Source organism: Balaenoptera physalus (genome assembly GCF_965194825.1).
Source record: "Balaenoptera physalus genome assembly, chromosome: 7".
In the NCBI taxonomy this organism is placed as follows: Eukaryota; Metazoa; Chordata; class Mammalia; order Artiodactyla; family Balaenopteridae; genus Balaenoptera; species Balaenoptera physalus.
In genome coordinates, this window is record NC_138886.1 from 27,653,239 (window position 1) to 27,677,126 (window position 23,888).

Sequence of the window (23,888 nt, forward strand, 5' to 3'; positions counted from 1 at the left end):
TAATCCTCAAAAAATATTTGTTGAATGTTTCTCTTAAAGGTACTATAGAATGAAATCCAAAGGCAAAAACAAAATACAACTTTTAAAAAACATACAAAACGCATACTCAGAAGACCAAAAAAAAACTTTGGTCTATTGTTTTGCCAGTAAGGTGTGCAACAGAACTTTGAGATTTCTCCAGTTTCCACATGGAAAAATTTGATGTTAGCTCAGCTCCAAGATGGTAATCCATAAAAAGAATCATTCCAAAACAAATAACGCTATGCCTGCATTTAAAAGTACACACAGTGGGTCTTAATTACCATCACACTGAAATTAACATTATATTAATTACCACTGCATTACAACGTTTCAGTCAACAAATAGCTCCTTACTCTCTGGTCACTCCCAAATCAGCCTATTAACATTAATGATTGCACTTTCCTGAGCTTTTTTAGCACAGAAAATCAAAAGCACCTCGGGTGGCAGGTACATATTTTTATAAACATAATTTTGAAAGGTCAGCTGCTATTTGTCCCAGGGTGAAATTTGGGGGTGGGGAGTGGTTGTGGACTAGTTCTGTTAGCAAAGAATGTTCTCCACACTCCGATGCTGCATTTCAGTTACTACTCCATTAAACTAAGTAGACTCTTGAACAACATCTTACAAGTCTTAAGTTAGGAAATGGGTATTTTGATGTTTTCTAAATATCCTAGATTTGATGAAACTGAGCTGTCTATTATCTTTAAAACTAACACTCTTTATTTTACTGGGTTTATTATATCTCATCAGAGTTCACTGCTTTCTTTTCCTTGATTCAGGAGCTGGACTGGTGCCTACACTTATGCCCATTAGCCATGAATAGGGTTGTTCTGTGTTTCTCAAATGACATTTTCGAGGTGGGCAGCCACAGAGAGACACAGAATAAGATTACCTAAAAAGTAGTAATAAATAAAAAATAACAAGATTCCTAAAAAAAAAAAAAGGTATGGGAAAAAGGAGGTTAAATACACTCACACTTGAGTGAAAAAAAAGGGTGCCTGACGTAGCATAATTTTGTTTCCAGCTGCAAAGACTAAGGAAAGAGAGAACAATACTGTCTGCGCGATCCCCTGATCCCCTCAAGGGAGAGGAAACTAAGTGGCAGAAAAGAGCACTGACCTGGAAGGTAAAGAGTCCTGGGGCTCTGTTCCCAGCTCTGCCATTCACTAACAGTGTGGCCTTGGGATGGTCATTATCATCTCTGGGGTCTGATGTTCTTAACGTATATAATGAGGGTGATGCACCAGCTGAGGATTTCTAAGTCCTTGCTAGCTCGAAATATCGGCTAGCTCTAAAACAGCTGCTTTCTACCTTTTCTCCAGCCCAGCACACTGGCAGTTGACACTAAAGTCCCTGAACCCTGTGTGGAAACTCCTGCAGGGTAGAGCGGGGATGCAATCTGAGTAAGCACAGCCCCAGCACTTTGCACTCTGCTCCTCCATCCTCCATACCCATTGGAAAATCACCAGCTCCTGTGACCTCTGACTGAGAGATGCCACTGATTACAGTAGACACAGCAGGCAGCAGGAGCCTAGTATGGGTCGAAGGAGGAAGAAGCAGGGAGAAACCAGCCTCCTTCTAGGAAGAACTAAAAAATGTCAGAACTGGAACCATTGTAGATATCATCTAGCAAAACCTCTAATTTTATAGAAAAGAACACCAAGTCCCAGAAAGGAAACTGAATGGCACAAAAATAACCATCAGGTTTGTGTGACTGGGTTGGATAAATACTCAGGACTCGACTCCATGACCATTGCTCTGCTCACCACCCCATCAAGATCATAGTTCACGGATATTTTGGTCAAATGACATGGCTTTCTGAAATGGGCTAGTCAAAGAGATAGAGTTTCAATTATTCCTTAATTCTGATCACAGTTTTCATGCAAACCAAAAAAAAAAAAAAAAAAAAGTCAAGGGGTACCAAATACCACTTAACTGTATGGGGAAAAATAACCTGCTTCAATGGTATCCTAGTATTTCCAGGTATAAGCAATTCAAGAGGGGTTATTTATTTATTTACAAATATAAATAAATAAATAATAAATAACAAGTTCCCTCTTTAAACTAACTCCCCATCATCCCCTCGGATCATGAGTTCAGGTTCTGAGCATCTGTGAGTTTCTTACCATCCCAATGCAGAACAGGATAAAAAGCAGCAGCCACGGTATGTCTGTGCAGCTACGGTCCTCCAGTGGCTTCCATTCTCGTTTGGAGCTCTAATTGAAAACACAAAGAGAGTGGTAAATGTGAATTTTAGTTAAAGTTAGGAAGGTGCAAACATGCCATCGATACCTAGATCCCTTCTTTTCCTGACAAATTCCTATTGAACCTTTGAGTTCAATAGGAACCTCAAATATGTGTCACCTTTCTGTGAATTTTACCCTAACACCCACCTCTCTTCCTGGCCAGGATTGATTCCAATGCTTTTTTGGTACCTCTATTAGAGCAGTTAGCATGCTGAATTATTATTGATTGAGCTGTGCCCCTAGCAGAGCATGAGCTTTGCAAGGGAAGAGACCACTTCTCATTTCCCAGAGTCTAACGTGATGCTTGAGGGTTCATGGTATATACTCAGTAAGGGCTTTTTTAAATTAATAAACAAACGAATTCTTCCAACATCAATCCTGGTGGTAGCTTTTTCTTTGTGTGTCCAGATGCTAGACTTAAAAATGTAGAACGTGCTTTCTACATGTTCTCATCTAGGAAGGAAGCTCATTAATTATGAATTCCTATTGGGGGGTAGACTCTTCTAAGTCTAATAAAATTCAGGAACAAAAAACTAAATTAAAACACTTTTACAGACAGATCTGGGCAACTCCTAAACCACCATCCACAGATTTTCATTCTGTTTTTAGAAAGTGTAAAGAGTTTTTAGATCAAACACAAAGATTCCCTAACTAAAAAACTAAAGGCATTCTAAAAAGTTAACTTGCAAAGTATTGATTGGAATTGAGTGCATTTTTTTTTTCATACAGCGATAGTCTGAGGTTCTCAAATCAGCTCACAAATTCCCTTTAACCAGAATGTAACTGAAATAACACTCTTGAGCTTTCTAATGAACAAAAATCCCTGAGTCTCACACCCTTTCCTGGAAACAGTAAGCAGAGAAGGGAGAGAGAAGGTAGCCTTGGGAAACTTATGGGAAAAGTTCCTACAGAAAGAAGGCCGGGGCCTCCAGTGGCTTCCATGACAAGATCCAGGAAGTTATCCGGAGAAGGCTTGTCAGTAGGAAAGGACACCCGCACTAGGTGTGATAAGGAGATAAGAGAGCCCTCTAGTATAATTAGTACGTAGAGTTCAAGAGTGGGGACCCAGTTCTTAATCAGGTTTGCTTAGCTTTCTCTCCTTCTAAAACAGTTTTTAACTTTGACAACCTGATGAAAGCTACAGATTCTTTTCTTAGGAGATAAGCATACAGTTGCATAATTTTCTTAAAAGTTTAGGGAATTCAGACCCCAGGTTATGAAACTCAACTTTAAAATACCTGCCTATGGACACGGAGGGCAAAGCATTGGAGCTACAACCACTCCTTCCTGACCCCTAAATGCTAACCAGACAAATGCCTTTCCCTTCTTTAGTGTCTTATACACTGTTAGTTTTTCACAAACAACAACAGAAACCACCACCCTTGATAGCTTGTTCCCAGACACCCACACAAGAAAACAAAAGAGCACTAGTTAGTCATGGAAAAAACCTCACCCCAAGACTCTAACTAGCATTAAAAACCAAGAGTGAGTAGGCAGTGTTTTCCAGAGGAATATAACACTATGGCAAATGGATAAAGGACTGTCCTCTCCTTGGCTCTGTCATTAGTTAGCTACATGACTTTAGATAAAACACTTCATCTCCCTGGGTGGCAGGAAGAAGTGAGATTAAATCTCTTCGGTTCCTTCCAACTCTAAAAATCTATGGTCAGGAATGCAGTTTTGTGAAAATTTGTGCAATGACCAAAAAACTGCAAAAATAATTTGACATTATTCCCTGTGTTATTCAAATAAGAATGCATGCATTGTGGTCTGTGTTTTGGAAGACAGTTGTTCATAGTATGAATAAAGAATGTTTCTTTGTATGAAATAATTTCAAGCTTGCATAATACCCATTATAGTAAAATTACTTACAAACACAGAATTTGGATGCATCTTTGAAATTCATTACATTTACTCTAAGGTGATTTCCAGAGCAATGGCTACTTTGAAATACTATATTTGTTTATCTTAACAAACAGTATGTATTAGGGGAAGGTGGGGGGGACGAGTCTCAGACTGATTGAGCATTTTCTTTATCCACAACTATTTTCTTCGTATTTTTACTTCAGACCAACATTCAGCTTTTAATGCTTAAATTTTTACCTATAACATAAAGAAGGTAGAATTTCATTTTGACCAGAAAAACACAAAGATTCAATATCTCAACAGTCAACTTACTGTGGGCCACTTCTGGGCCAAATACATAGAAAACCTTTCACTGGGGATGAGAAGTGGAGAAGGGGTAGGGGTTACATATTAAAAATAGTCACAGAGTACAACACGGAGTAGAAGAATATAAAAAAAGGAGGTAGTCACCTCACTCAGATAAAGAAAGACTTCTCCAGGAGGGGCAGCTTACCTCATAGGCTATTCTGAGGATTAAATGTGAGCATCTGTCACACAGTAAGCACTAATTCTTGGTTGTAATTCTTATTTATTTATCAATACTCACTTTTCAGTTAACCTTCTCGCTATTGTAAAAATATCCCTTTACCAGGTGGACCTTTCCACTAAAAGGACAGAAAGAATATTAAATTCACCTTTTTCCCTTCTATTACTAAAATGTTGACTTAATGGTGGTATCTTTCATTTCAGCTACTGTTTTTAATGCTTTCAGTTATTGATTACTATTAACTAGGCACTATACCCAAAGCTTTATACACATTACCTTCAAAATAGCTCTCTGATGCATGTATCATCCCTATTTCACAGCTAAGGAAACTCAGGCTCAAAAGTTAAGTCATCAGACCAAGGTTTCACAACTGTGCAACCAGGATTTGAACCCACGTCTGTGGCCACAAAACCAAATCTGATGAGAATATCATTCATTTTGCACTAGTCAGTAAAGAGCATAAAAACCTCCATTAGTTTTTCCTCACACTGCAAAATTTGGGAGCCAACCCAATAATTTAAAATCCTATGGGCACAGAGAAAAAGAGAGATGTTTTATGAGCCATGAAATTTTTCAAGCAAGTCAGGAAACCCAACAGTTGAAAGAATTTAATGATTCTTTAACAGACTTAACCAAGTGGTAACTGGATTTAATGCTGTCTGTTTCTTCCAATTAAAATCCACATAGACCTAGCAAAAGTAAAATGTTTTGCAAAAGTACTTTTTAAATGTGATTTTTATCCCTTTCTCAAATTCTACATGAGGTTAATAAAGGCTGTCAATCAATGTTAGGTTCCTTTCCACTCACAGAATCTTACAATTCAGGAACTAAATAGGACCAAAGTAATCATACAGTCTAAGCCTTTAAATGACCTAGGGAAAGGAAAGGAAGGGACTTGCCTGACTTGCCCAAGATCAATTGTTTTGATCTTCAAAACAATTCTGTTAGTTGTTATTATATATTCCCAGTTTTTCTGCTCTGTAAAAGAGAAAACCAAGGTTCAAAGAAAATAAGTGGAAAATTCAGTACTGAAACCTGAGTCCTCAAACTCTAGCAGAGAGATGGAAACTATAAGAGTTAAGAAAATGCTAAAAATAAAAAACCATGGTAACAGAGATGAAGAATGCCTTTGTCTGGCTCATCAGTAGACTAGACACTGCCAAGGAAAGAATCGATAAATTCAAGGATAGGTCAATAGAAATTATCCAAAGTGAAACACAAAGAAAAAGAGAATGAAAATTAAAAACCCAGAACAGAACATCCAAGAACTACAGGATAATAGCAAACGGTCTAACATATGTGTAATTGGAATCCCAAAAGAAGATTAAAGGGAGCATAGGGAATGAATAAAGAAATAATGACTGAGAATTTTCCAAAAATAACAAAAGAAATCAAAGCACAGATCCAAGAAGCTCAGAGAATCCCAAGCAGGATAAATACAACACACACATGCCTGCATACACACACACAAACACATCCTACACAAACTATATTCAAAATGTTGAAAACCAAATATAAAGACATCATCTTGATGGCAGCAAGAGGAAGGAAAAGGCACACTATAAACAGAGAAGCAACGATTAAGCAAACTTCTTATCAGAAACTATGCAAAGCAAAAAACCATGGAATGACATGTTTAAATTACTGAAAGAATTAAAAAGAAAAACAAAAACATCATTAACTCAGAATTCTATACTCAGAGAAAATGTCTCTCAGAAATGAAGACTTTTTCAATGAAAACCTAAGAGAATTTATCAGCAGCAAACCTGAAGAACAAAAAATGTTAATATTCTTCAGGCCGAAAGAATATGATACGAGACAAACTTGGATATACACAAAGAAATAAAGACTTGTAAAATGAAGTTTTGAAATTTTCCATAATAAAGTATTTTAAAAATAAGGGTGTGAATATATGTGTATAACAACATTCACATTACAGTCTTCTTGCACACTCTACAAGATTAATAACATAAAAAGCAGGATTACAATTTTTAATGCTAGTATTAGACCATAAAAAATAAATCTAAGTCAGACCACAGCTGATGTATGCCTTATGTTTGTATTATATTCATATCCTTAAAGTGAGGAAGGAACAATATTTAACATCTTCACATTCCTTCCTACATTTTCTACATCATAGATTAAAAAAAAAATTTTTTTTTCCATAGTATCTTACAGAAGTCATAGTACAGGCAACTATATATATCCTAGACTTCACATTCACTATGAACCCTAATAGCTAAAACCAAGGCCTTCTGGTGAATTTGATATGATAGGGGTGTGTATTTTTTTAGGAAATAAACCTATAAAATGTTTTGTCTTAAATTTCCATGTTGTTCCTAATGAACACACAGTTGTTGAGTAACTGTTTTTTTAGATAATAGTCACACACAAAGATTTTGACAAGTGATATGTTACAATCAGTTAGTCAAATCAGGCATCACTGGAGGGCATCAGCAGTAATAGGGCTGGCAGGGTGGGCCAAGCCAGGGAACAAATCAGGTAGGAAAAGTTCTGGCAGATGTGAATCTAGTTCACAGAAGTAGGCAGGGCTGGTTGGATCAGGAAGATATAAAAGGATCAGAGAGGCAACAGCAACAATCTGGAGTTAAGACAAAAAGAGGCAGCTAGGTCTCAAATATGGAAACAAGTAGGGTCCAAAATCCAGGAAGTCCTAAGATCCAGGTGATACCGAATGGCAAAGATCGAATGCTCCCTGCCCTCTTTTTATACTCTGCATACTGTCTGTATGACTCTCTCCTAATTAAGACAGATGTACAAAGATTCCCGAAAGATTCTTATCGTAATCTAGTAACAGTATTACCTAATGCTATGAGTCTTTCCTTGATACACCAGATTTTTGTAAACATGGTTAGAAAATAATGAAAAATGTGCTAAAAAAAAAAATGGTACTGTCAGTTATACTAAGAAGTTACTTAATTTTTCAGGTAATACCCTTAAGCATTCTGTTGGTTCTTCAAATAAATACTGAGCACCACACAAAGAACCTGAGATCCAAAGCCATGTACGACAGCCCCTACCCTTACAGAGCTCTAGTTTAGCAAGAGAGGCAAACTAAGGATTGATAACGTGAGTGATGCCAAAACAGAGATGTGTAAAAAGTACTGCAGGAATAGAGATAGGGAACCATTAAGCAAACATTTGCAAGATTTATTGAAATTACCTCATAAACTTCTGAAGCAAACACTAAAACGTGATCCTCTGTTGTCTAAAATAGAATGTGTTTTTGTGCCCAAAACATACTACAAATTCTTGCTAGCTATGATGGGGAAATATTGACCACCAAATAAGAATTATTCCACTCAGAAATGTTTAGTAGTAAACAAACAGAACATTAAGTTGGTTTAAAAAAACAAAAATCAGCCATTTTCCTCACTTTATACCCATTAGATTTCTCTGTACTACATTTTATGGCTGCTCCAGTTAGAAAGGAGCCTTTCAGTTCTGGAAAAGAGAAAACGTATCTTCCTTTGTTTTCTGGCACAATTAGTGCAGGGCTATATTTAACTAAACTACTAGAATAATAATTTCATGTTGATGTCATTGGTGAGATTCCTACTAATACTGAGTTAAGTACTATCTTGTCACATACATCCAGAGTTGCTGTAAATTGGAATTTCTGATGGGCTAAAGGACTACAGGCTCCCTGTCATTTACCTAGTACAATTGTCTTTACCTAGTACCTTGTCCAACGGCTCTACTTTAGTTTTCATTTCCCAGCTACTCCATGGCACAACTAGAAAGCCTCTAAAGCAGTCACTGAATGCATCTCCAAGGTCACTGCTACAGACATTTGTGATCTAAGTACATATGTCGCAAGCATTGGGCTATCTGTGAGGACTTCATTTTGTTCATGCCCATCTGTTTTACACAAAAACCTCCAATATTAAAGACAAATAGTCATACACTCCAAATCTTCAAAGCTCCCTCCAAGGACATATTGGTTCATTAAATTACCCAAAATGCTTTTATTTGTGCAGAGTATTAACAAAATAAAAGAGCTGATGTGTATCATTTTTGCCACACTCTTGAATAGAGTGAGCAGACCTGATGAAGTTGGGTAGCAATAAAACATGGAGGCTTTCAACTTTCTGTTCATAGCACCTGAAACTAAAATCTTGTAATAGGATTTTGAAAGACATTGCCTGTCCTTTGGGAAAGCTCTCTCAAGGATTTGGAGTGTATAACTACTTACAGTTACCATAAGTAATCCATTTCATTTGCTAAGCTTGGTGATGGCAATTCATATTTGAAAGGTAAAAATAAGTGCTGTGATTTTAACAGGCAGTTAAAGGTAATAAGATACATTGAGTGGAAAGATACAGGCATCTGTGTCCAACTGCTTTTCTTAGTTCATGAACTTTATGCTAAATCACAAACGTTCATCTATTTAAGGAAAAAGGGGGAAATGGCAACTAGAGCTGCTCTAAGTTATGTATTTACACAGTGACAGAAAGATCATGGGAGATATGTTGCCAATGACTTCATTCTTTCCCTGAATGCCCTAAAAAAAAATAACTGTGGGTCTGTTAGAGTTGTCCTTCTTCCATCAGACTTCTCAGGGGCTGTCTTTCTTGCACACAAGCACATGATAATTACTGGGCAGAGGCCACGTTCCTCCTGTCCTGCAACATAGCTAATAGCATCTTTTACCTCCATGACCAACGAAACACGATCAAAGTTATACAGATAAGCCTTGTCTGTAATGCTCTAATAGTATTTCTAACTTGCCTTTCTTCTGAATCATCTGTAAGCAATGTTTTTAACTTAAAATTACTATTTGGTTTTATTCTAATTATACAGTTTTCATGGGCTTCATTCCCCCCCATCACATCCTACAAGTGTCAGAACATCTTCAGTACTTGGTGACACCAAGGGCAGACTGAAAGCACCAGAATTGTACTTTGTACCTCCAACCTGCTACAGTACAGCCAGTTTCCATATAGCTAATGAATTTACTGACTTTTCTTGCTATACTGTAACCCTTTCTTTTAAAGCAGGAATTCATAGGTACTCAAAAGAGGATTATCATTCCAATCTTGCTTCCTTTCCTTGATGGAATGGCTAAGAACTGACTTATGAAGACTATGATGACTTATGGAGAAGAAACATGAAGACTACACTGATCGTATATATAGCTAATAGGTGAGTGGAAATGAGTAAATTTATGTCTTAAATCAAAATTAGATCTCATCTTTGCCAATGAAGAGTTTTTAGTCCATAGCAATTGTGCACAGAAATAAATATATGTTCAGTTCTGTGGCTGTGCCCAAGAACTCTCAAGGGAATACTTATTACAGTTAAATAATTTACAAAAATATAGATTACATTCCTTTCTTTTGTGTTCCTATAACACACTATGTACACACCACCATCACCGTAATTATTATTTCACATTATAATTATTTGCTTCCCCAGTAGATTACGAACTTTTTGAGGGTAAGGATAATGTTTCTATTTTTTGTTTAAATCAGGGATCAGTAAGTACTTAATATTCTTCAAGTGAAAGCCTATTCCACATGAAACTAGAATCTTGCCCTAAGTGGTTGAACATCTAATGGCCATTCTTCCTACCTTACTGCCTACTTCGGGCAGGGACTTGTTGGGTTTTATTCACTGCTATATCCCCAGTAGATGAACAGTGTCTAGCACATACTGGGCTCTCAGCAAATTTATTTAATGGATGAATGAATAAGGGGAGGTCTTTCACCATTCAAGTAGCATAATGTTAGAGCAAACATCCTCACTGCCTCTCCTGCATGAGACCATTTCCTTAAAAAGCATTCTATTGCATCACAGGCTGGCTCCTTTTCCCACAGATATTGTAAAGTATAACATTTCCCAAAGATGTTGGTCAGTAGGTTCTATAAGAAAAATAAATTCCAGATTTAACTACGTTTTGGAAATTCTAGTTAATGAAATCTAGTCTTTTGAGCAGGACTTCTCTGAGACCTTATTGTGAGACTCTCCAAAATGTATCTGGTCACACACTGACTGGGAGACGTGAATACAGACCGTGCCAACCTCTCTCAAAATACATTTCTGGAAACCAGAGCATAACGGTTCATGGTTAGGATTGATGCTACCACTGAAAAACACTTTCAGAAGTAAAGGCTGGTAGCACTGTTTAAGACTATGCTGAAACTCATAAAAAAGAATGAAACCTTGCCATTTGCAAAAACATGGATGGACATGGAGGGTATTAATGCTAAGTGAAATAAATCAGACAGAGAAAGACAGATACTGATATCACTTATATGTGGAATCTAAAAAAATACAACAAACTAGTGAACGTAACAAAAAAGAAGCAGACTCACAGATATAGAGAACAAACTAGTGGTTACCCGTGGGGAGAGGGACAGGGGAGGGGCAATATAGGGGTAGGGGATTAAGAGGAACCAACTGTTAGGTATAAAATAAGCTACAAGTATATATTGTACAACACAGGGAATACAGCCAACATTTTACAGTAACTATAAATGGAGTACAACCTTTAAAAATTGTGAATCACTATATTGTACACCTGTAACTTATTTAATATTGTACATCAACTACACTTCAATTAAAAAAAAAAAGACTATGCTGAAACTGAACGCAATGTACATTGGTTCGACACTTTGGAAAGTAATTTGATGATACATTTAAAAAACCCAAAGAAATCATCTAAAACATTAAAATAGCTGCACGTGAGATGTCCAATATAGTGATATTATGAGAAAAAATTAGAAATTAACTATCTATAATAGAAAATAATTAAAAATGAGAATGGAATATTAAGCAATCATAAGGATAATTATGAAGACTTTGCACAGTAACATATAAAATGATAATGATAAAAAGCTGTGTTCAAAAACATGGTATGAAATTATGCCATGCTCCGGTGACACAATTTATAAAATAGTATATGCAAATGTATTAGCATTAGAAGAAGATAGTGCAATTTTTAAATAGTTAGACTTATAATGCATTTTTCTCATTTTGATTTCTATTAATGCTATTTAATTATGGAAGAAATATCAAAAAAAAGAGGAATATTAGCTCCCATTTCTTCAGATCATGCTTTTTCTACTTCCTCAGTATAGTGTCAGCTATAAATAGATGCACAATGAAAACTACCAGAATATATTCAGGTCATTCTCTCTGACACTTATTGACAGGAGATCAGAACATTTCAAACTTCACTATAAAGCCATATGCCGAGAATCACCTAGGCAAGAGCAAGGTTTCTCCTGAAAAATGCAGAACTGGCAACGTCAGAGAGGTAATACACTCTAATAAACATTAGAGAGGAAATCACCAGTGTAGTGAGAGGGAGGAACACATACCTGGGTGTGAATCATAGCTCCTCTTCTAAATAGGAGTATGATCAGCTGACATGATCTTCCCAATTCTAAGGTAAAGATGATTCTCTCTACACCATTCACTGTTGTTTTCAGGATTAAAGTAAAGCTGCTGGCTAGACCAGGTCCTAAACCATTGTTAACATCCTTTCCCAAAGGGCTATGAGAAAAATCTTCCCTATGAAGCATCTTAAAAAGTGAATTCTCGCGAACAATCATCTCAAACATTTTAAAACTGCTCCCATATTGTATACATTCTAAAATGTGTGCTTGGAAAGTGAAAAATGAGTTGTAAAGGAAATACAACCGGGAGAAATTGAGTGCACAGTTTTATAGATAATCGAGGTAAACATAAGAAACAAATAGTAACTTTCAAATGATAACACAATAAGAGCAACTGAAATGACTTCTTAAATCATAAATTTTTAAAGGGAGTTGAAGAAAACATCAATCCTAAAACCACAGTTAACCACATTATTAAAAAAAAAAAAAAGTCCATGCATTCAATAAATAATTGTTCCACCTGAAAAGAACTAGGCTGGAACTCCGAAAGCCCATTAGTTTACTTTCACCTTTCTACTGTTCTCCTCTTGCTAATTTACCTTCCTCATCTCTAGGTTTTACCTTCTCTCTCCTCCCTTCTATAAATAAACAATTCATTTGAGTTCACATGTGAGGGTTGCTGTAATGATAGACAAAAATGTATGTTTATTGAAGGTAGAAAAAGGTCATGGATCAACCTTAAGAAGACTACCAAAATAATCTGTTTCATCTGGAGTACTTAATGACTGTAACACTAAATGCAGACTATAGCTAGTATCAGTGAGCATAAGCCATGTGCCAGACACTTTACCCATACTAACTCATTTAATTTTCACAACAAGCCAATAAGGTCGATCCTATTATATTATTCCCAGTTTTCTGATGATGAAACTAGACAAAGAGGGGTTAAGTAAATTGCCCAAGTCATACAGCCAATAAGCACTAAAAAAGCAGGGATGTGAAGCAGGTAGTTGGGCCCTAAGGCCCATGATCACCCCGCTCTGCCTTGCTTACTATGGTTAACATATCCTGTGTGGACATAAGGAACAGATTTGTGGTTGCCAAGGGTGGGGAGGGGTGGAATGGACTGGGAGTTTGCGATTAGCAGATGCAAACTATTACATATAGAATGGATAAACAACAAGGTCCTACTGTATAGCACAGGGAACTATATTCAATACCCTGTGATAAATCATAATGGAAAAGAATATAAAAAAGAATATGTATAACTGAGTCACTTTGCTGTACAGCAGAAATTAAGACAACATTGTAAATTAACTACATGTCAATAAAAAAAATTAAAAATTTTTAAAAATTAAAAAAATATTTATCCTGTATGGACACTGTGGATAGATGGGTGTTGGAAGGGAGGAGGAAAATGAGAGGCATAAGAATTACTGTTGACCCTTGAACAATGCATAGGTTAGGGACACCTATCCCCATGTAGTCAAAAATCTGCATATAACTTTATAGTCAGCCCCCCCATATCTGTGGTTACGTGGATCCATATGTGAGGTTATGTGGCTCCCTATCCGAGGTTCTGTACCTGAGAATTCAACCACCCACGGATCATGTAGAACTGTGGTATCTACTGTTGAAAAAAATCTGCAAATAAGTGGACCCACGCAGTTCAAACCCATGTTGTTCAAGGGTCAAATGCACAGCAAAAATACTATAGTAAATTCTGTGGCTTATTTTATCTAAACTGATGTTTTGCATGGTTAATATTTCTTCTTACAGGAAAATTATAGGACATAACCAAGAATAAGATATTATTAACATATTTTGTATTTTGATTTCAAAAATAATTTCCAAATGTCCAAATATTACTGTTGATATTTGAAGAAAACACCTGCAGTGGTGTTTAACAGGTGGAAACAAACTGTTGTTTCCTCCTAGCCTTCTGTAACTTCCATCTATATTTTGCATAACACTTGTTTGGATTTCAAGAGTAATAGTACTTAAAATGCTACTTTGCTATTAGGAAAGCACATACAAATGCCCATCAACTGATGAACAGATACACACAATGTGGTAGGTCCATAGCATGGAATATACATTTTGGAATAAAAAGGAATGAAGTAGTGATACAATACTACAACATGGATGAACCTTGAAAACTTTATAAGTGAAAGAAGCCAAAGTGGACATATTATATAATTCTGTTTATATGAAATGTCCAGAATAGGTAAATCTGTAGAAACAGAAAATAGATTAGTGTTTGCCTAGGATTGGATGGGAGTTAAGAGGAAATGGGGAATAACTGCTAATGGCTATGGGGTTTCTTCGGGGGATGATGAAAATGTTCTAAAATTGACTGTAGTGATGATCAAACCTCGGCAAACATACTCAAAACCACTAAATAGTACACTTTAGATGGGTAAATTGTATGGTATATGAATTACATCTCAATAAAGTTGTTATATGTATGAGAAAAATCATGCGAAAAGGGGGTCATTCTGGCCACTCACATATGGAGTTCTACTGATTTCACGATAGACTCCATACGAACACTTTTAATACAGTTCCATTAGATAGACAAGATAAAAGCAGAATAATTTAACTAAGGTAAAGAGTTGGGTAACAATGAAATCTGATGAAAGAAAACATTTTTCTGAGAAATCAGAAGTTACAAGAATTACTAGATAAAGTGCTGATTTTCATGTAATAGTTCAACTCCTCTGTAGGTAGCATAAGGGGAAAAGAGAAACAAGGTTGCAGAAAACTGAAATAAAAGGTAAAATAGACCAAGCAGAGAGAGGAAAGTCATCTTTTGAAGAGACCAAAGAAAACACACACCAAGGCAAAAACTAGACTGTGGTATAAACACAGCTACAGAAAGAATGTACTTGTCAGAAAAAAGGGACCAGACAGGGAAGGTACACACACAGCTACTATTTATTTAGCACCTCTTAGGTGCCAGGATCTGTAATTGGCCAGTTACACTGAGAAATAACGGTCTAAAAGATACACATTGACACTGCCCTGCCAAACTGTCTTGGGGAAGGGGTACCAGGGCAGCAGACTCTAGAATGCTGAATAGACAATTCAGGATACTGAGCTGCTGTGCCGTGAGTCATCCAGCCTACTCCCCTTCATCTGATTCCGTGACGTTAGGCGACCTTCTCACTGTCCTCTGGCTTCCCACAAGTTGACAAGCAGTGTGCATAACATAACTACAGAGCTATAGAAAATAAAGCAGTGGAGCAATAGAGGTTATTGCATATGCAGAGAGTCGGGAAGAATATATATAGACTAAGCTGTGAACAATTGTTATCTCATGAGGTGGGGTCAAAAAGGACTCTCTACTTATACATGTCCATATGTGGATTGGATTTTTTAATAACCACACTACTTTTCTATTAGGAATAAATATGATACTTCTTAAATAATAATTTGGCTTTACCTTAATACTAGCTAAGCTGACAAAATCTTCTGGTTTGTATGTCAGTTTAATAAATTAGCCTCCTGAGTCGATGCACGTCTCTTAAGACTTTGGTTTACATGAATCTACTATTAACGAAAGGATCTACTCTTAATGTACTAGCAAAATCAAGTTTCTGAGCCTCTAAAGCCCCAGGGCTTGGTGAATTCTAAAAACAATACTTGGCCAAGCTTCCAGGTTCAGCCTGGTAAAACCTGAACTACACCAAGGACCCTGCATTCAAATTCTATAAGCAGAAAATATTAAAGAACTATAATTTAGAATCCTTCTAGAGAATGTTTCCCAGCATTTCAGCATAATTTACAAATAGGCAGCTCCTTGAACTGCAGACTGGCCTTAGCCAACTAACTTTGAAAGAAAAGAGGCTGGTTCTATCCTACCACCAACCAACACCCTCTCCCTGTGAGTGAATAGATCAGAATCATGGAGAAAGCCCTAGGAGCATGAGAGTCCTAGGTTTAGCCTGGCCCTAGAGTCTGGATCCTAAATCCAACTACATTCCCATCCTCAGCCGGGGGTTTAAAATTAAAGGTCGGAGTACCCTGTAGTAGTAGCCACTGGATGGTGCCACTATTTCATCATCAGATAACCAGCTGGCCCTCAGCCACCCCAAAGTATGGCCAATTGGTTATCTCCAAATGACTACTGGGTCTGTTAACGCTATGCTGTCACGAAGCCCCCAAATCCTACTTCTAGGTAAATCCAACTACTCAAAATCAAGATATCAGTTATTTAAGTCTGAAATGGAAAAGAACAATACAAGGGAATCAAGCATTAAATTAACTGTTGGATTAGAAGACTACTGCAGTCCCTTCCAATCCTGAGATACAATGGTTTCACAATCAGCAAAGGTTTCCAGGAGAAGCAGAATTAATGAAAACCAGTTAAAGACCTAAAGTGATTAAAGAAAACTCACACAAAGACTAGAAACATCCAAATAAGTGAGGAGGAACACTGAATCATCAAATTAATAGCCCTATAAATGACAGATACTAAACTTGCTCTTAAAAAAAAGAAAATCAACCAAGAATAATGAATGTTAATGGACCAACCTTGAATAAATAAATGCTCTGAAAACATGAGCATCTGTAAATCTCCATGCCCAATGAGTCATTAAAATATCCCACTCATAAGAAACCATTTTTGTCCACCTCCAAAGCCAAGTCTCAAGCTCAGGCAGACGTCATTTATATCTTAACTGGTTTGTATCCAGTTCTGGCAAACTATCTTTCCCATCAGTCAGTCCTCTATGTGGTTGTTAAAGCTACTTTTCTCTTAAGATTAATTATTTATTAACCCCTTAAGAGTAACTACTTTTCTTTCTCTCTCTCCACACCTTTATTCCCATCTCTATGTCAACTGGTTCTTTCTGTACTGCCCAAAGCAATGATTCTCAATCACAGGCTTCAAACAACTATACAACTTCTAACAACACTGCTCCCATCTTCAGTAGATAGCCACTTCTCTGAAATCCAGTTAAATCCTGCTTCTTTACACAAAGTCGACCTTATAATAAACCAATCTTCTATTAGAACTACAGATACGATCACAAAGAAACAACCTATTCTAAGATGGTACATTTAAGACTGGGTTACAAAATGACCAGCTAGTAATCCGTTGTGGAATAAAAGTGCAAGCCCCTGATAGAATCCCTCCATCCAACAAACATGAGATAGGACTCCAAGGCTCCATCCTTTGCCGCTTCCAATCCTGACAACACCATGGCTCCTTGGCCACAATGACACCCATCTTTGGCCTGCTGGTGTACTATAAATATCACTTAGGTCACCTTATCACTGTCTAGACACAAGCTTTTGTGCTTTCACTTATGAAAACTGTCATAGTAATTGAACAGTATCAAAGGGAGAATGAAAAACAGAGATGAGAATATAAATATGCAGAGACAGCAAAACACATGCACCACTGCCAAGAGTATCATGGGCTTTAGAAGGAGAAGAAATCAAGGGGAAAACACCCTCTGCTCTGGTCCAACTCTTCTTTTTCTGCTAAGCGTTTGGCTAGTAACACCTCTCCCCTTAGTCCTCAGCCATTGTATGATTTGGCCCCAAAGGGGCTACTTCTAGAGTAGGTCCCAACCACCCCACCGGGATCTTTCCACCCCAGAGATCCTTTGCAGGTCCAGCACCCCGTGCTGGGGCAAGTCCAGCTCAAGAAACCCTCCACGGTACAATACAGTGGATGTTTATTCCCAATTGTCTCTATTGTGTGCCTCCTGGGGAAGGGAGCTTCAAGCAGAAATGTGCTCTGGCCTGGGGTTGATCTCCAGGTGGTTTCTCAGCACGCTCTGGCACGTCTGTGTACGGGCTGCTGCAGCCGGCGTGCAACAGCTCCCGAGCACCAGCAAAGCACATCTCTTCCCAACTCCTGCTCACCCGCTTCATGTTGGTAGCCTGCTGGGAGTATTTATACGGTGGAAATCAGCAAATGTGACAAATCTGGGCATTTTCTTTCTTCCCTTGCAGAGCTGATTGTTAAACATTAACCAGTACACCACTACTTGTGCCTCAGTTTGTCTTCTAATTTGAGTTTTTCTTTTATATAAAAAGTTTTTTCATAGCCAAATAAATTTGACTTTGGACCTTTTCTCACTGCTTTTAAACTCTTCAATTATTTGATAAATATTGCTTTCTTCTACTTGTTTATGGTTTCATGAAATTAACTTTGATGTATGAGTTATCTAAAACCTTTTAACTAAATATCATAGCTAATCAATTGTTGATTCAAAATGGCTCCTTTAACAAATAATAAATCCTTGTTTACACTACGGTCTTACATTTACACTCTTCCATTGACCTATTTTACTCTTGTGTCAACAACAAAACAATAGTAGCTAACATTTTTTGAGTACTTCCATGTACCAGAATTTGCTCAGTTCTTTAATTACATTATCTCATTTAATCTCACACTTTACAGGTGAGGAAACTCATGCTTGGAGAGATTAAGTCACTGAGCTATGGTCACATGTCTGGTAAGCGGCAAACCTGAAATCCAAATACTTTCCCTCCAACACCTAAACTCACTGCCACTCTGCTAAACTGTAACACATTACTGATTGCTACAGCTTTTTTATCTGATATTGGTCTCTCCTTTATGTTTACTGCTTTGCCAAGCCCCTCTAAAAATATATGTATTTTTAACTCAGACCATGTTAACTTTATAAATTAATTGGGAAAAAAATGACATCATGTCAATATTCCATTTTTTGCCTCCAGGAACAAAGTACATTCCTCCAGTTCAAGTTTTATCTTATAAATCTCAAGAAAAGTTTTATAGTTTTCTTCATTTTGATCACACATATTTCTTGTTAGGATTATTTCTAGGTATTTTGTATTGGTTGTTACTAAGGTGAATGGGATATTTTTCCCATTATATGTTTCCAACTGGCTATTGTTGACACTTGGGAAAGCTACTGATTTTTGTATACTTACCAAATATAGCCCTTATTAATAATTTTTAGTTGATTTTCTTGGTTTTTGTATGTTGTCTCCTTTCTGATCATTATACTTATTTTTGTTTTGTGGTTTATTGCATCAGTCAGAACTTCTAGAACAATGCTAATAGTGATAGAAGGCTTGCTTATGTGCTCCCAAAGTAAAGAGAAAATCCTCTAGTGTGTCACTGTCAAGTATAATATTGGCTGTTGGTTCAAGGCAGTGGATCTTATTAAAGATGTAGTCTTTACCTTCTAGCTTTAAAATAGCTTTATAAAGGAGGAGACTTTGAACTTTCACATGTTTTTTGAGCATACCACTGAGATAATTTTAGGGTTTTTCTTACCAACTTCCTATTTGAAACAGAAAAATTCTAGACTATCCAATAGGGAGGTAGGTCTGAGTTTGGTCCTGGTGTGTATGTCAGCTATAAGGCATCCTAGGTCAGTAGTACGGTCTGTTCTGCAAAAAATGTGTTTCTTTGACACGCATTACCTCACACACAACTGGCAAATAGATGAATGATGTCAGTATAATGGAGAAGTCACTTTGGCTCACGTGCAATTTTCCCCAGCATGTTAATGTTTCCAAGTAGTCACACTCAAGTTTCCTCATGATTATTAAGAGAAAGCTTTAGCAATCTAAGACCTTCAGCAGGGGGAAAAAAGCTTAAAAAATCTACAGAAGTGACTTACTTTTAAATGATGGCTGATTTAGTGGCTTCGAAAAAACCATTACACTTTCCTTCTTTTAAGCTCCCTGGCAAAGGTGCAAATGCAGCTGAAAAAGCTGCAGAGACATTGCTCCCTGTATTAAAACAATGGATTAATTAAGAAGGCTCTGTCCTGGACCAGATATTTAATTCTGATGAAAAGGTCTGTGATAGAAGGAAATATCCTACAAGACCTACTTCTCAAAGAAGAGAGCATTAAGCTCCAGGGTTGAAAGCTACAAGATTTTTCTGACTGTGATACTGGATGCAAACACCAGTAAACTGTGCTGGGCTTTTTGTTTGTTTGTTTGTTTCCCTTTGTACTTCTATTAGGACTATACTTGGTTACAAAATTCCTTAGTTTTAAGTGTTCTGTCCCAACTCTATTTCTCCATCAGCCCTGTTGTTTTTAGCACCTGAATTTGCACAACATGAGTTTATTTTATTTTTAAATTGTTGTTGAGGGTTTAATCTTGCTGTTTTTGCTTTCTCATATTTTCCAGGTTCACCTGTATGGGGTGGCAGAGAAACATCTGCATTCCTCCTAGAACCATCGGGTCTAATGCAACCCGCGTATCACAGTGCAGCCCACTTGAGATTTGAGATTTTTTTTTTTTTAAACCCAGGCAGCTAATAGACACGAAGTACCTGCCATCAAGGAATCTAAGATAATTGAGTTAAATATTAAAAAGTTTAAATCATTTTTCATAGATGGAGTACCTGCAGTGAAGAGAGGGGGTGTGCAAATTTCTGAAGTATATTCACGTGAAGAGGCTGGCCACACTCGGGCTCCACTGTCCCATTTACAATGCACATCTGTCACCAAACTCCTGATATTCTCCTGCACAACCAGCTCCACCAACAGCCTTCCCCTTCTCTGTAAACAGTAATTCCACCTTCTCAGGCGTTCAGACTAAAAGCCTTATTATGGCCTTTCTTCCTCATGCCATATGCCCCATTCATCACGAAATGCTGCTGTCTCAACCTTCCAGCCATGTCCAGAATCTGACCATGTGTCCTCACTTCTCCACAGCTACCACCACTATCTCTCACCTGAGTTACTGCAATAGATTTCTGTCTGCTTCTATCCTTGTCTCCTCAACACCAGTTTCAATAAGATGAGGCCCTTTTCCTCGGAAAGCCAGATCACGTTATTCCTCTGCTCAAAAGCCCGCAATGTCTTCCAACCTCACTCAGAGCAAAAGCCAAAGTTTTTAGAATGGCCAGAAGACCCGAGTCGCTCTGGCACCAACCACCTCTGACCTGTTCCCTTCCCTCCACACACTGCTCCAACCACTCTGGCCTTGTAGCCTCTCCAGCCTCTCAGGCCTGCTTCCATCTCCTGACTTATGCACTTGCTGCTCCCTCTGCCTAGAACGCTCCTCTCCTAGGTAATCAAGGTGGCTTGCCCCCTCACTTCCTTCAGGTTTTTGCTCAAACACCATCACCACAGAGAGGCTTTTCTTGACCACCATATTGTAAATTGCAAATATACACACACTCCCTATCCCCCTTCCCTAACTTAATTTTCTCCACAGCAGAATGTATCTTCATCTGCTAAAACTATGTATTTTACTTATTTCTGTACCTGCCCTGTCCACTAGAAAAGAAGCCTGATGTTCTCTGCGGCATCCCCAGTACCTAGAATAGCTCTCGCTCAATAACTATTTGCAGAGTGACTGAATAAGGTTCACTGCATGGTGTGATGAAGGAAGTGACAAAGATGACTCCAGGTTATGGCCTTCACCATCACAAATTCAAGGAATACTTGGAAGAAGGTGAGCAGTGCACAGAAGTTTATTTTAATGCAGTCATATGGCTAGGTTGTGAAAACCTGTTCAAGAGATTTACTGAGCTGCTTCCTCAGATCAAGGACACTTGAAATGAAAGGGTTTTGAGTGGTTCGACTTGTCAGACACCCCAGCAACTCACAAGATTGTTCTTCTATGATGTGGCAAGACTTCTGAACACACCAAAACTGAGACTGCAGGGGGAAAGAAAACCCAGAAGCACTGCCGACATGACCAAGGAAATACGAGCGTTCTGACTAAAACTGGACATGTGAATCAAGCAGCTGGAGACCACATTCACTGTCCACAGCAGATCAGCCCCGCACTCAACGAAATCATTGCATTTAAAAAGTGAAGAATCTTATAAATCAATTTCAAAAGAAATTCACACATTTTAAAAAGAAATCACGCTGTCAGTATCTGTGGTTGCCTTTGAAGGTCATCCCTCGGGGATAGGCTTGAATCATCACGCATTTGTCCCACTGGCATGGCTCACATTTTCATGAACAAAATGCAAGAGCTGAAAGCGAAATCCGACCAACAAAGTCAATATTCATGACATTCTGAAGATGAATTCGCAAAGCTTAGAACAATCCTAAAACTGCTCACATGTGCTCAACTCGGTTTTCTATCCCTGATGCTGTGAAAACCTATTCTTTTTCATGAAAGTGTTGAAATCAACCCTGGAGCTACCATCTGTGATGTAAACCTAGAGTCATAATAAATTGAAATTGCCTCACTATCCACCTAGAGTTGCAGAATATGGTTGTTTCTTAAGCGTCACTTTCCTCTTATTAGATCAAGAACACTAGACGAGTAACTCCAGGCCTGTAACTGCACTTTGGGGATTAACAAGTTTATTCAATTGTTTTTCAAACTGACTTTGATTAATTTTGAAATCATATTATAGATCTGTTTTATTTCATTACTGTTAAGAATTTAAACTTCACATGGGCCCACACATGTATGGATTTCAAATTATGTAATTCATCACTTTAAAAACATAGGTGCTTACTTTTCAGTAGGGACAAGGGAATGAAATATAAGGACTGCCTGAGAAACTGTCAGAGACTGAAGGAGTTAACTAAGGAAACATGATGGCTAAATGCAATATGGGATCTGGAATTAAATCCTAGGATAGAAAAAAAAAAGGACAATTGTGGAAAACTTAGGAAAACCTGAATAAAGGCTGTAGTTTAGTTAGTGGTATTGTACCAATGTTAATTTCTTAGTTCTGATAAATGTACTATATCATGTAAGATGTTAACATTAGGAGAAGCTGGATGAAGGGAATACAGGAAAATTTCATACTCTTTGCAACTCTTCTGTAAATCTAAAATTATTTCAAGGGAGTTCCCTGGTGGCCTAGTGGTTAGGATTCTGTGCTTTCACTACTGCGGTCCAGGTTCAAACCCTGGTTGGGGAATAGAGACTAAGATCCTGCAAGCCATGCGGTGTGGCCATAAATAAATAAATAAATAAATAAATAAATAAATAAATAAATAAATAAAATTACTTCAAAATTAAAATTAATTCTAGAATTAAAAACTCTAGAAACACAACAAAAATTTTTAGCCATTTTAGGGTGATCTATTAAAAAAAAAGCCAATGCCACAAAGATGGTTTCATTTAGTTATTGATACAGAATCAAGAAAGGCTACAGAAATCTGGAATTTCAGCTACTCTCAATATGCAAGTTGTCAAAAATAGATTCACTGAACAACAACAAAAAATCTTCCATTGCTCTGTCACAACAAAATATAAAAGACACATAAAAGAAAACCACCTCAAAATAACAAAAACGATCACATTTATATAGACTTGAAGTGACAGTGAAGATTAGAATAAACCATTATTTCAACTAACGTGGGATATGAAGGGCGTTGTAAATTTGGAAGGGAACTAAAGCATATAGTGGTTGTTTCTATGTGCTGGAATTATAAAGGATTATCTTATCCTTTAAGCTTTTCTTTACAATGGCCGTATAAAGATTTGAAATCTGAACAATAAGCATAATACATTTTGGTTATTAGTCCACGTGATACTGAGATAAAATAACAGGAAGCTATTTCTGATCCTGCAAGTTCTCACGCTCTTGCTCCGCTTTTGTCCTCTCTCACCTGCAATGGTTTGGACTCTGACCAGTTCTCCCCTTGTCTACTGCATCACCAGTCTCCCTACACTCCTCCACTGAACTTCAGTCTATTTTCCCATTCTTATAAGCTATTTTCCTAAAATTCAGGTCACAACACATCACTTCTCTGTCGAAACAAAACCACAGAAACTCTAATGGCTCTACCTATTGACTAAAGAAGAAAAAACCCTTCCACAAACTCAATACCCACCATCAAGCTTCCTCCAAGCCTCTGTTCATGCCCTTCTCATTAATAAAATTACCTACTTTAACTAACATTTGCTGAGTGCTTA

At 37.4% G+C, this 23,888-nt stretch overlaps 1 protein-coding gene across 4 annotated transcripts in view; it reads right to left on the bottom strand.

Annotated features, from left to right (window-relative positions):
- SLC44A1 (solute carrier family 44 member 1) overlaps window positions 1-23,888 on the bottom strand; it is a 210,480-nt gene that overhangs the window by 160,452 nt on the left and 26,140 nt on the right. For all 4 annotated transcript variants that reach the window (XR_014266181.1, XM_082471199.1, XM_082471198.1 and 1 more), the window contains exon 2: window positions 2,148-2,237. Coding sequence is in view for 3 of the 4 variants with exons in the window: in XM_082471199.1 (XP_082327325.1) it covers window positions 2,148-2,237 (90 nt within the window). In the remaining variant the exon portion in view is untranslated. The remainder of the gene's footprint in view (window positions 1-2,147; window positions 2,238-23,888) is intronic.